We start from the raw sequence: 13,591 nt of genomic DNA, 5'->3' as shown, positions 1-13,591 counted from the left end.
AACCCATAAATTACTGAGTTTCTATAGTAAGAATAAGTAAAACAAAATATTTAGGGCATTAAAAAAGGTTAAATTAACTTATATTGTTTTCAACTATATAGGTAATAATATGGTATATAGTATTCAATTTGAATGCCTATTACTTTAAGTTCATTAGCTAAAAAATTGAGTCCATTTTATAAATATTATTAAAATTTTAGTTTTATTATTTTGTATAGATTTTAAAATTTAAAATTGTGTTTATTTGTTGATAAATTTGATGTCTTGTTATAGCAACTACAACCACCCTCCAAAATTTTGCCTTAACTTTGTTTTGGAGCCTCCCTACCGACCATACTCAGCAGCATGTCTTGCACTATCAACCACATCAACTTCAGTTGTTTCATAGAGTCTTGTCAGCCTGTGCATGCAATTTTGTTCCACCTCCTTCACAGACTACTTTCCAGACTTAGTGTTAGTTGTTGGTAGCAGCTCCCTCCGGGAATTGTGCAATTCTAGAGGGGAACCATCCTTCCTCCAGAAATCACACAAACCCAGCTGAGCTCTAGAATTACACAATTCCTCTTGAAAGTCTTCCTCTAAAAAATTGCGTAATTCGTCTAGGACAACTGCTCAACCCAGAAATTACGCAATTCTAGGCAGTAGTCACCCACTTCTCCCATAAATTATGTAATCCCTCTGGGACATCTAGCCCAACAACTAACATAATTTGTGAAAATCAGTCAGGTAGCCTGCTGGGCTCAGAAACTGCACAATGCAGTCATACAAGATTCCTTGCGAAAATTGTGCAGTCTGACCTAAGACAGTTGCTCAGCCCAGAAATTACACAATCCTGGGAGACAGTCACTTGTTCCTCCCAAAAATTGTGCAAGCCCTCTGGGACATCCATCTCTACTCAGCCCAAAAACTACACAGATTTTCATCCCAGGCTCGCAGACCAATGTGTGTGTCTTCAGGTTAACCGTTTCCTTCCAAGACCGATCGAAACTGATTTCCATGCATGGGCTGCTTCTCCCAAGCCAGCATGCAAAAGGAATCTCTTGATTCAGGTATCTATTTTTAGCAGTTGGAGGTTACATGCAAGGCTCATTTCAAAAACCTCCTGTCAAGTGTTGTTTTTCCTAGATTTGTGGCATGCGCATCACAACCTTGATTTTATCAAAACTCATCAAACGGATGTTGTAGAGCTCATTCCTCACATAAACCTTGCATATCTAACATCCCACATTGCATCTAGCAGTCGTTATCACATTCAACTCAATTTTTTTGGGGTAAGCCCTCTTTTCATGTATTACGTAGCATTTTTGTTGATTTTTGTGTTTCGCTTTGTTTGAGTGTTGTCTGCTTGATTTCAGTGATTTCTTGTTGTCTTTTTATGTAGGTTAGCCTGTAGATGCACCCTTTTAGTTTTAGTTCGCATCTCACTCCTGTCGCATGCATGACACTATTTTGCACGGATGGTCACCGTTTCGGTGACTCGCTTCACACACATGCATGACTTTCCATTTTCTAAATCCTGCACTTGATGTTTGTATGAAGGATCATTCACTCTTGTTTGCACTCATCTCACCATGCATTCATTTTTCTCATCTTTTTAGTCACCCGTCGGCCGGTCTAGGCTACCTTGGCCTGGACCGTGCCTTACCTGGCTAGCATTGCACATTTTCGAAAGTGAAGGCTCTGCCCTCCCTCTAGAAACTATGCAAGTCTAGCCTAGCACTAACCTACAGGATTTCATTTCATAATTATTGGAGGCAGTGTCTCGTAGACCCAGAAACTTTGCAATGTAGTTTGCTGGTTGCATGTCATTGCTGACTGAAATTGCGCATTGCGCATTTTCAGTCCTTAGCAGGCCAGGATGGACTATGCATTGCACAGTTCCAGTAGTCAGTGAATGATCCAAGTGGATATTGGTGGCCACTCGCCAATTCCACTTGAACCCCCACCACTGTTTCTTTCAGTTTTTAAGTTTCCTTAATTGTAGTACAGTTTACTATTTTTAGCAGTTTTTCAGGCCCTAAACTTCCGGAGTCATTTTGAGGTCCTATACGATGTTTTTTTGGCAATCTACTGCCAACATTTTTTATTTAAAATTGTATTTTCCGTTATAGTCCTGGGAGAAATATTTCCAACGGGTTATCATGCACATTAAATGGAGATAATATGACCAAGTCGCAACCCCAGGAAGTTGGTTGTCCAACTCACCCCAACAGGGCCCATAAACTCTTGGTGTTACATCTCCTCGGGTGAGGGTTTTGGTTGTTTATGGTTTTCTCTTATTGTTCAATAATAAAAAGTCCCTTGAGCCTCATTGTAATGTAGTTCAGAGGCAGGTATCCGCCACATCTCTTCTCAAAGATAAGCTACCATTGCCCTAGCTAGTTTATTTTCATTTCTGTTTGTAAGCATATTTCAGTATTTTACATTAATGAAATGAAGTATTACTTCTGTTGCATCTCTATTTTTATCGTTATCCCTTTAATTTGTTGCATTCATGTTTAATTCTAGATCAGTCAACCTCTTGACAGCCCAGATTGTGCCTTGCGCAGTTTTGGCAATCAGTCTCCCGACCTCCCAGCAGAAATTGTGCAACCTTCATGATCAGTCACACAAGTATGTTGCAAGTCAGTTCTCAAGTGTGTTTCGGTTTTCAACTGACAGATTTATTGCCATGAGTGTTTCCATGTCTCCAAGTATCGCAGCTATTCATATGCCTCTCAACAACACAAGTACAATGGTTTCTAGGAGAGTAGAGTCAAAGACACCATTGAAAGCACACTTGGGGATGTAGTCGATCAAGTGTCTAAGAACTTTCCTACCCACAAACACATCAAGTTGTTCATAGACAAGGACATTAAGATAAGATGGCAGCAACATCACAACAAGAAGCACCATCAGCAGTAGCTGAAGGAAACATACCTGCATGCAACAAATGCAAGAGAAAGGTTGTTGACAACACAAAGGCAACTTGTGATGAAAGCAACTTTGGGGATCAAGGCTATGAGGTGACAATGTGACATGAAGATCATGTGAAGGCAAGGAAAGGAACAAGGAAGGAGTTGCATGTTCTGAAGTAGCAACTCGAGGAAGAACAAGAGTCGAACATACATGAGAATGACTTATAGCAGGAACAAGTATAGTAGGGGGTGCAACATGCGCAGACGGATGAAACTGCACCCGTACAAGTTATAGATCCATCCTAATAGTTGGCATGAAGTAGACAAGGTGAAAAGTGATGTTGATCACATGCAAGGGAATTCAACAGCATGCATGTCATTGTGTGCATGCATACGATCCACCCATTTGGCACACTCATCAAGGTGAAGACAAGAAGAAATTCTGAATAGGGCTAAACATGTAGCTTAATATTTGATGCACATGACCAGCAACCCACACTTGAAGATCAACACAGACACTATGCATCAATGTGTTGCTGGTTAGCCTGCACCCAGGAAGACCATGCACATGCTATCATACGAGTTGGATGGAGGAGTCATATCAGTGCACCCAGATGCAATGGAGGCAAGAGTTAGCTTCAGCAAGATGTCACCTTGAGCGCATGGACACCATCATGGACGACCAAGCTTGGCACCAACTCACCACCTTCATCATCACAAGGATGTCAAAGAGTTGGTCTCATCACAATGGTCTGAGTGTCATCGATGTCTTGCTTGCATGGCTTGCTCAAGCCATCTTTTCTTAAATAGGCACATGTGCATTGTAATGTAACATCATGTAAAGTGGAAGTTCAAGTGTTGATAGTTGAATGTAACATTCATAGAGTAGTTGGAGAGTCGTGAGGATAGATGAACGGTCACAAAGGGGAATGTCAAGGGTCACCCCACCATTTGCTTTAAATAACCTCTCATAAGTCATTGTAGAGGCTTTTGGTCAACCAAGCTTCCGATAGGAGTATCTTAGAGAAAGCTTGGACAATATTGTAAAAAGCCTTGGCTTCTCCACTACGCAAAGCTAGTATATCTCTTTGGAGGAGCAGGCGGTTGTGGCTATAATGTTCCGCTGTCGGAACTAATGGTTGGACATGGATGTATTGTATGACTAGAACTTACACTTTTTAATATAATAGAGCCAGCACATTTCACGCATATGTTGTATTGTATTTCAGCTATCTTGAGTACTCTAAATGATATATTGATCTGAAAATGGAATGTACTTGTTTAAGGGTGCAAGGTACCCATTTCCCATAATTTCAAATGTGATCTATACACTCCAAGTGACCTCTGAAAATGTGAAAACTTTTTATTTCTTATACAGAGATAGACTATAGGGGCATTCACCAGACATGTCAACTCTAAAGAGAGAATGAGTTCCAGAGGCTACCTGGCCTTCTACAGGCTTTGCCTAAAGAAATAATGAAGTAAACAATTAGAAGTCATTGACATACACATACTTGAAGTTTGATGTCTTGCGGAATAAGACAAATAACCTTCTACAGCTGAATAGGTGATTATGTGTGTATGCAAGTTATGTGTATTTGTTGTTTAACACTTTATATCAGTTTTGTTTAGCATATCATCTTCAGCAAATAAAGACATCAAAATGATGAAGCAGTTCACCCCTTCTGGGCTACATCTGCTGGACCAAGCCTCTCAAACTAGGCTTGTCCTCTTGTATTAAAAATGCTACAAAGGCTAATACAAGAATATGAGCGTCTCGAAAGACAGATCTGACTGTAAATACAAAATCAGAAGATAGAAATTAGCTAAACATGCTCTTTCCCAAACATTAAACAGTGAAATTGTACCTTATACAGTACTTTCCCCAATTGGCCCTAGTGGCCCTTTAAACTTGCATGGAGAATTTCGAGGTGAAGATGACCTCAATTGGTTCTGAAAGCTCTGTCATTAGACTCAGAAGGTCAAAAATAGCAGACATAGGCTTTTGAATCACCAAAAATGGATTAACATAGCCCCCAAACAGCTCAAGCACTGAAATGGCCCTAGTGGCCCTGAAAGCTTCCCTGAAGCTAAACAGTGAGAAGAATGCCTCAACAGGAAAAAATAGCTATAGAAATGGATTCAAAATGCTAAAAAACTTTAGGACTTATCTTCATTCCACATTCACTGGCCGCACAATTCCCAATGCAACTCCCAAACTGATTTGGCCCTTGTGGCTCCTAGAACTTCCACGAAGCAGAATCACCTGAAAACGACCTCAGATGGCTTTGAAACCTATTCCAATGGCTTCAGAAGGTCGAAGATAGTCAAAATAAAAATAAAAATTCGTCCAAAAAGGACTTTCCTAGCCAAAGTTATGGTTCATTGAAGATTTCCTCCAATTTGGCCTAGAATCACTCCAGCTAACTGTAGTGGAAGTTCAGTTAGCTCCGCCAATGATGGCGAGACCGCCCAAATTTGGCAGTCCACCAAAAATACCGCCAGACAGACCACGCATTAAATGGTGAGTTGCAATTGCATGTGAACGGATTTAACATCTGGCAGTTTTCCTTGGTTTTCGTGCCCAAACGTTGGGAACGGGCAGTTAGACTAATGTTAACCCCGCGTTGAATGTGGCCATGTGTCCACGTAACCAGCATATAACGGTGACTGTTTAGAGTTACCCGCGCAGTTTAGGGAGGTTAGCACCCGGTTTTCTGGGCGGTGGTCACATATATGAGGGGGCTGGCCCATTTCGAGCCCCGCCCAAAAGAAGTTTAAACTTCATAAGAAATTTCCGCCAGTCTCATATCAAGACCTCCAGTCGTGGTGCTTTGGTAAGGCTTTGCAGTTGTATGTAAGAAGTCGCGAGTTCAAATCACAATTCGCCCAAAATTTTAAACATATGCACCCATTAGTGCTGATGTCACCTTGGCCATGTGGCAGCTTGCCATTCGTTGCCCAGAATGGAATATTCTATGGAATATTTTATTTTAAATTTTTTTAAAAAAAATTCAAAATTTCAGTGTTATTGAGCAATCTTTCTTTTTGGCATAACTTCCTCATACGGAGACCCTTTTTCAAACCGTTTGCAGTGACGGAATCAGGAAGACGAGCTCTATCCGGTCGTTTAGGTTCAAACCAGTTCTGATCACTTTCATTTTTGACCATTTTACGACACTTGGTCTTGAGCTCCTAATCATATATGTATCTGTTTTCTTACACATGCATCTATAGCTATTTTTGTATATGTATGTATGAATCTTTCTTAAATGTGTTGTTGGTTTAACCATCACTTTGGATTGCTAGCTAACTTTCTTTTCATATTGTGATGCATCTTTTCTCATGTGTTCCCTTCTTAACTCCATGCTATCACAAGTTTCCATGGGGTGCGCTCACCTCACCCCCCGTGTGTTAGAACCGTTCATGCACCTTCCTTGTCTTACTACAACTGTCACACCCTTGCTACCAATAGAGACATCTTACTTCCCTCTGTGCATAACCACGGTCAAGGCATTACCATACAACCCACTGCTAGGACTCCTACACCAAACGATCTGACGTCTAATTGGGACTTCTTACCAAGGAGATCCCCTAACATGTTGGTGGGTCCAACACCTTCAATAGGTCCTAAGTCTTATTTCTTGAAAATGAGAAATGTTTTAATATGGTTTATTGTTTTCAAAATTCTTTCATTTTGTCTTTAAAATCTTCCTTCATCTTATAAATAACATATGGCATTTATTGTACATGATACCTTCTATCAAAAGTAGCCCCAGCTAAGCATTGCACTTAACTTGGATCAAAAGTAGCCACACCTAAGCACTATGCTTAACACTTCCTTTCCCCAAGTTTTATAACATAAGATTATTATGATATTATATATAATAAATAAGATTAATATTAAGGTTGTTTATACTTTTTTTTTATATTTTAATATAATATTAGCACAATCACATTAATAAATGTGGTTGATATATGTTGATAGGTGTATATTAACAATGGAATGCACAACCATATTAATAAATATAATTAAAATACGTCGATAAACATTAATAATAAATATTTAATATTCATATTCATATTGATAAATATATAACAATAACCATAACAACATTATTAAAAAAACAATTATATAAAAAGTTATTATTATAATTATATTATATTATAATAATTATATAAATATAATTACAATTATATTATCATAATTATAACTACTACTATTATTATTATTATTATTAATTTTTTATAGTTTATATAATATAATATTATAATAATTATTATATTTTATTATAATTGTAATTATATTATAATAATAATTAAATTATAAACCCTATGAATAATATTATATTTTAAGATTATGAACTTTGAGTAATAAGTTAATGGGTCAATATTATAAATGCAAGGGATTAATATTAAACCCAAGCTATATAAACCATAAGATAAATATTATAAACCCTAAAATTAACATGGTTGACCATTGTTTACCATGGTTGATTTTCATACTGACTTAATCTTTGTAACAATGCGATGTTGGACCATTGTTGACCATGGTTGTAACAATGTGACATTGGACCATGAGACAATCTTGTCACAATGTGGTCATGGTTATTGACTATGATTGATTTTCATATCGATAAAACCCTATGGTAAACTCTAAGATAAATATTATAAACCAAGGTATATAAAACCTATGATAAATATTATAAACACTAAAATAAACATGGTTGACCATGGTTGATTTATATATTGAGACAATGTTTATCACAATACAACATTTGATCATGGTTCAACATGGTTGTCAATGATTTAATTTCATGTTGAGAAATCTTTCTCATAATGCGACATTGGACCATGGTTGACCAATGATGATTTTCATATTGAGATAATATTTCTCACAATGTGATATTGGACCATGGTTGACCATGATTATAAACCCAAGGGATTTATATTAAACCTAATGATTAATATTATAAATCCTATGAAAAATATTATGCCCTAGTAATATGAACCCTTAGATTAATAAACCCAAGAGGTCGATGATTGACCATGATTGTTTTTCATATCAAGACAATCTTTGTCACAATGTGACGTTGGACCATGATCGATTCTCATATTGAGAAAATATTTTCCACAATGTGACATTGGACCATGGTTGACCATGATTATAAACCGAAGGGATCTATATTGAACCAGAGAATTAATATTATGAAACTTATGAATAATATTATACCCTAGAAAAATGAACCCTCAGACTAATAAACTCAAAGGATTGATATTATAAATCCAATGGAATAATAAAGCCAAGGGATTATAAACCCAAGGGAATAATATTAAACCCAAGGGATTAATATTATAAACCCAATGTATATAAACCATAAAATAAACATGGTTTACCATTGTTGATTTTCATATTGAGACAATCTTTGTCACAATGTGACATTGGACCATGGTTGACCATCATCATATTAAACCCAAATATCAATATTATAAACTCTATGAATAATATTATACACTAGAAATATGAATCCTTAGATTAATAAACTCGAGGGATTATAAACCCAAGGGAATAATATTAAACACGAGGGATTAATATTATAAATTCATCCTATATAAACCCTAAGATAAATATTATAAACCCTAAAATAAACTACAAATAAACATTGTTGACTATCATATTGAGACAATCTTTGTCAAAATGCAGTGCTAGACCATGGTTGATTATAAAATTGAGGCAATCTTTGTAACAATGTGGCATTAGATCATGGTTGAGCGTGATTTGCCATGGTTGACGATGCTTGACCATGGTTGATTTTCATATCGAGACAATCTTTATCACAATGAGACATTGGACCATGGTTGACCATGATTGATTTTCATATTAAGGCAAGCTTTGTCACAATGTGATGTTGGACCATAGTTGATTTTCATATTCAGAAAATCTTTGTCATGGTTGACCATGGTTGACTATCGTTATAAATGCAAGGGATTCATATTGAACCAAAGGATTGTTATTATAAATTCTATGAATAATATTATGCCCTAGGAATATCAACCCTTAGATTAATATACCTAAGGGATTGATATTATAGATTGAAGGGAATAATAAACCCAAGAGAATAATACTAAAAACCCAAGGGAAGATTTCTAAACCCAAGGAATTAATATTATAAAATCAAGGTATATAAACATAAGATAAATATTATAAACCCTAAAATAAACATGGTTGATCATGGTTTACCATTGCTGATTTTCATATTGAGATGGTCTTTTTCACAATGTGATCTTCGACCATGATTGACCATCATTATAAACCCAAGAGATTTATATGAAACCCAAGGATTAATATTATAAACCCTATGAATAATATTATAGCTTAAGAATATGAACCCTTAGATTAATAAACCTAAGGGATTGATATTATAAACCCAAGGGGTTAATACTAAAACTCCAAAGGATTATAAGCAAAAAGGAATACTATTAAACTCAAGGGATTATTATTATAAATCCAAGGTATATAAACCCTAAGACAAATATTATAAACCCTAAAACAAACATGGTTGACAATGGTTGATTTTCATATTAAGACAATATTTGTCAAAATGTGATGTTGGACCATGGTCAATTTTTATATAGAGACAATCTTTGTCACAATACTACATTGGATCATTGTTAACGATGATTAATTTTCATATCAAGACATTTTTTATTACAATACAACATTATTTATACTTCCTTTTATTAAAAATATAATATTATGTAGTTATTAAAAAAAATTAATAAAATTAAATAAAATAGTGTTTAAAATAAGATAAATTAGCAGGTAAGTTCCGATCACTACATTTATATTTAAAAATAAATAAAAGGCGTTGATCAAAAGAAGTCGTAGTTAAGCACTGTGCTTAACACTTCATTTCAAGTCGTATGAGTAAAACAATTATGATTTTATATAATATGAAAGGTGTTTATATATATTTTTTATATTTTAACGTAATAATATGTAACTATTTTTTATATCTTTGTGTAATAATATGTATTTATAAAAATTTCAGTAATAATATTTTTTATAAATATAGAAAAATAATTTTTTATTTTATTTTTAAATTAAATTTATTTTATTCACATTATATATTTAATGTAATTAAATATGTAAGGTAAAAAAAACTATTAATTTATAATAAAAATAATTTTAATATATTTATAATAAATAAATTAAAATTATAATCTTATAATAAAGGAAAAAAATTATTAATAATAACATTAAATTGTTTTCTAGTTTGATAGAGTGGAAATATTGTGATGTAATGTAATGTAATGCTTTATAATTATTTTAATTTGACCAAAATAAAATAAAATAAAAAATGTTGTAATATAATATAATGTCCGATAAATATTTTAAGTTGGTCAAAATAAACTACGAAATAAAAATACATTATTTTTTTATTAATTTTATAAAAGAGTGGTTATTTTATCTCCAAATTTATGGGAATCTATAGTATTGATCTAGATATTTCCATAAAATTTAACTTATTTAAAGAGAAAACTAAATCAGTATACCTTAACTTCCCCATAAAAAATTAAATCTCTTAACATGTAAACTTTTCTCTGTCAAAAAGAAATTCTTTGCTAATGGTTATTAATTTTTTTTTAAAACTTAATTTCTCAATTAAGTGTACACATTATTTAGAATAATAAATATTATCATAAAAACCATTTTAATTATATAATATTTTGAATTTAATCGCTATTGACCAACGTCCAAAAATATTTCTATTATGAATATAATGTCCAATTTTGCTTAACTTGATTTCATATTATCCGTAGCAAGATTCGGCACACAGCGAAGAAATCCCCTGACATGCCCCTCCCGCTAGCAGTTCGGTGAGTTTCCAGAGTTACGCAACCTTTCCCAGCTCGACCACCTGGCTGATTACTGGTGCGTGCGTTATATCCAAAATAAAATATATTTCAATTTAAAATTAAAAATATTATTAATGCTGTATCATTTAAGAAAAAATCTGTATATGAATATTGATATGTTGTTTAAACATATTATTTAAAATATACATAGTTTTAATATCAGTGAACTAATTATTTAAAATTAATTATATAAGAATGTCTCAATTTGTAAATTTAATCAAAATTTTAATGTAGGTCAGACCAGGGGCAGGGGAGCCGCACTCTCACAGGTATGATTAGGGAGGTCGTTTAGGCATATCAGATTAACACGCCTCTACATGTTTGACAGTTGCATTCAGAATGGGAGTCAGATTTTAAAAAGTAAGTTGGGAATATTCATTAAGACATAGATGACTTCAGGATGGGAGTCAGATTTAAAATAATAATTTGGGAATATTGATTAAGACATAGATGACTGGTTGATCTTAGTTTAGGACCTAGGTCATTTTAGAGTTCGGTATATTCAGTTTTGGCAGATAATAAAATGAAAAATATAATAGTAAAAACTTTGATAATTTTCTTTGTTAGTTCATCTAAAACGCAAACAAATTTATAGAAAATTTACAGAGAATTTCAACTCATCCAATGCTAAAACTAGCAATAAAATGCTTACCTCAATCACATGGAGAAGCACATCCCTTGACTCCCTCAGACTGAATTGTAGGGCCCATTGCTAAATATATGAGGTCCACTGCTAAAGGTCAGAAGCCCATAAACTCATCTGATGAGTAATTTGATGATCAGTATGGTTTTGTTTTTTAAGTTTTGAAATGTATACATGAGGCTTTGATGTTTTGTTATAACTACATAGCTAATACAAAAATATACATGAGGCTTTGATGTTTTGTTATAGCTTCATAGCCAATAGGAAAATTAAAGACAATCAGATTTATAATTGCTAGTCACTCTCAGAGTTTTTAAATTTTAGATAGTTTATAATACTTCAATAAACAAGTAAAAACATTTTAAATTTTAGATAGTTTATAATGCAATATTTTCAATAAGCAAGTAAAGACATTTAATCCTCTTGATATAAATGTAAAACTTATTTTTTTTAAATGGAATAGAAAAAAACTACTAAACTTAAAAATAGTAAAATATCTAAAATATTATTTAACATAAACCTACTAAACTAGTTTTGTTTTATTTAATTCATTTAGTAATATATTTTTATGTACTTTTTACTAAATATCGAAATTATATTCTATATATTCTAGTTTTGTTTTTTAATTCACTTAATTTTTATGTGCTTTTTACTGAATAAGGAAATTATTTTTTATATATTCTAGTTCTGTTTTTTTAATTCTTTTAGTAATACATTTTTATGTACTAAAAAATGAAATTTAGTTCAATGATGTGAAAACGGAATAATTCTATTTTTTTTTACGCCGACTCCAAATGCTTTTCTTTATTTACATAATAATTAGAATACACAAAAGATGACGAGCTTGGACCTTTTTATTTTTTGCTTTTCCTTTTATTTTAAAGAAAATCATGCAGTCACTACTTATTTTCTAATATCTATGTGGGGAAGTTGGGTATTCTCTCTCAGGGAAACTAGCTTTAGGGTTTAAGAAATATGGCTACAGAAATTCGGCCTGCTGTGGATCAAGTGTGTGGAAAGTGGAGATCTGGCATCACAGAAGCCCATCAGAAAATTAATATTGTATTCTGTGTATGTCTTGTTTTTCTACTTTCGTACATAGCAGTTTCAAGATCCGGAGACATTTTCACACCAGGCTTTTGGTTTACATCAAAAATCAACCCGCTTTCGGTGAGGTTATTAATTTATCATCATTTTTTTCTCAATATGCATGCATTTGTAAACATTCATTCATGATAAACATCAAAATATATGGATTGTAACAGAAACCAGTGAAGCACCCTCTGCTCAGCAATAATGCAGACGAGCTGGAGATTGCTCTGGCGAAGGCTTCCATGCCCAACAAGACACTGATCATGACAGCAGCGAATACAGCATGGATGGAGCCCAACGGCCTCATAGATTTGTTACTGGAAAGCTTTCGTATTGGGGAGGGAACACAGGAACTTCTGGATTATCTCCTCATTGTTGCGTTAGATGAGAGGGCCTTCAACCGCTGCAAAGAAATACATCCCCATTGCTATGATTTGAGGACAGAAGGGGTTGATTTTTCAGGCGAGAAATTTTTCATGACTGAGGATTACTTGAAGATCACTCAGAGAAAAATAGAATTCTTGAAGGATGTGGTAGAGCACGGATTCAGTTTCGTCTTCACTGTAAGTTTACCAAACCTTAGCAGACCTTGTGAGCTCTATAGATTTAGTTGTTTGGCATCTGACTAAGACCTTGTGAGCTCTATAGATTTAGTTGTTTGGCATCTGACAATTTAATTCAGTTGCCTAGGGATGGCACTATTGAAGATGGCATTTTTTATTCCTATTTACTTTACATTTTCATAAATTGATTAAGTTTGTTATTTCTAATTTATTTTTTCTAGTAAATTATTTTGGAATATATGCCAATATTAAGTTTTAGGTATATTTTAAAGTCTGATGTTGCTAGAAACAAAATAATTGTTTGATCTTTTTCTAATTATAAGATTTTAGAATATTTCTAAAATCTACTAACAACCTAAAAATTTCAAAATTTATAAAAATTTATGAGAGATTTTTCCGCGTAAATCACATGATATTTCATTTGTCCAAGCTAAGCAACAAGTGTGGTTCATCCGGTTCAAGACGATGAACCACAC

The 13,591-nt window shown here is 33.7% G+C and overlaps 1 protein-coding gene across 1 annotated transcript in view; it reads left to right on the top strand.

Moving 5' to 3' along the window:
- The window catches only part of LOC149199220 (uncharacterized protein At4g15970-like), a 173,505-nt gene that overhangs the window by 65,458 nt on the left and 94,456 nt on the right, over positions 1 to 13,591 (top strand). The window contains exon 2 of the mRNA XM_089400490.1: positions 12,726 to 13,115. Within this exon, the coding sequence (XP_089256616.1) occupies positions 12,726 to 13,115 (390 nt within the window). The remainder of the gene's footprint in view (positions 1 to 12,725; positions 13,116 to 13,591) is intronic.

Source organism: Pinus tabuliformis, chromosome 2_1 (assembly GCF_031772625.1).
Source record: "Pinus tabuliformis cultivar Carrire ecotype Pingquan chromosome 2_1, CPIR1, whole genome shotgun sequence".
NCBI lineage: Eukaryota > Viridiplantae > Streptophyta > Pinopsida > Pinales > Pinaceae > Pinus > Pinus tabuliformis.
The sequence above is the reverse complement of the archived record's forward strand: the minus strand, read 5'-3'. Positions and strand labels throughout refer to the sequence as shown.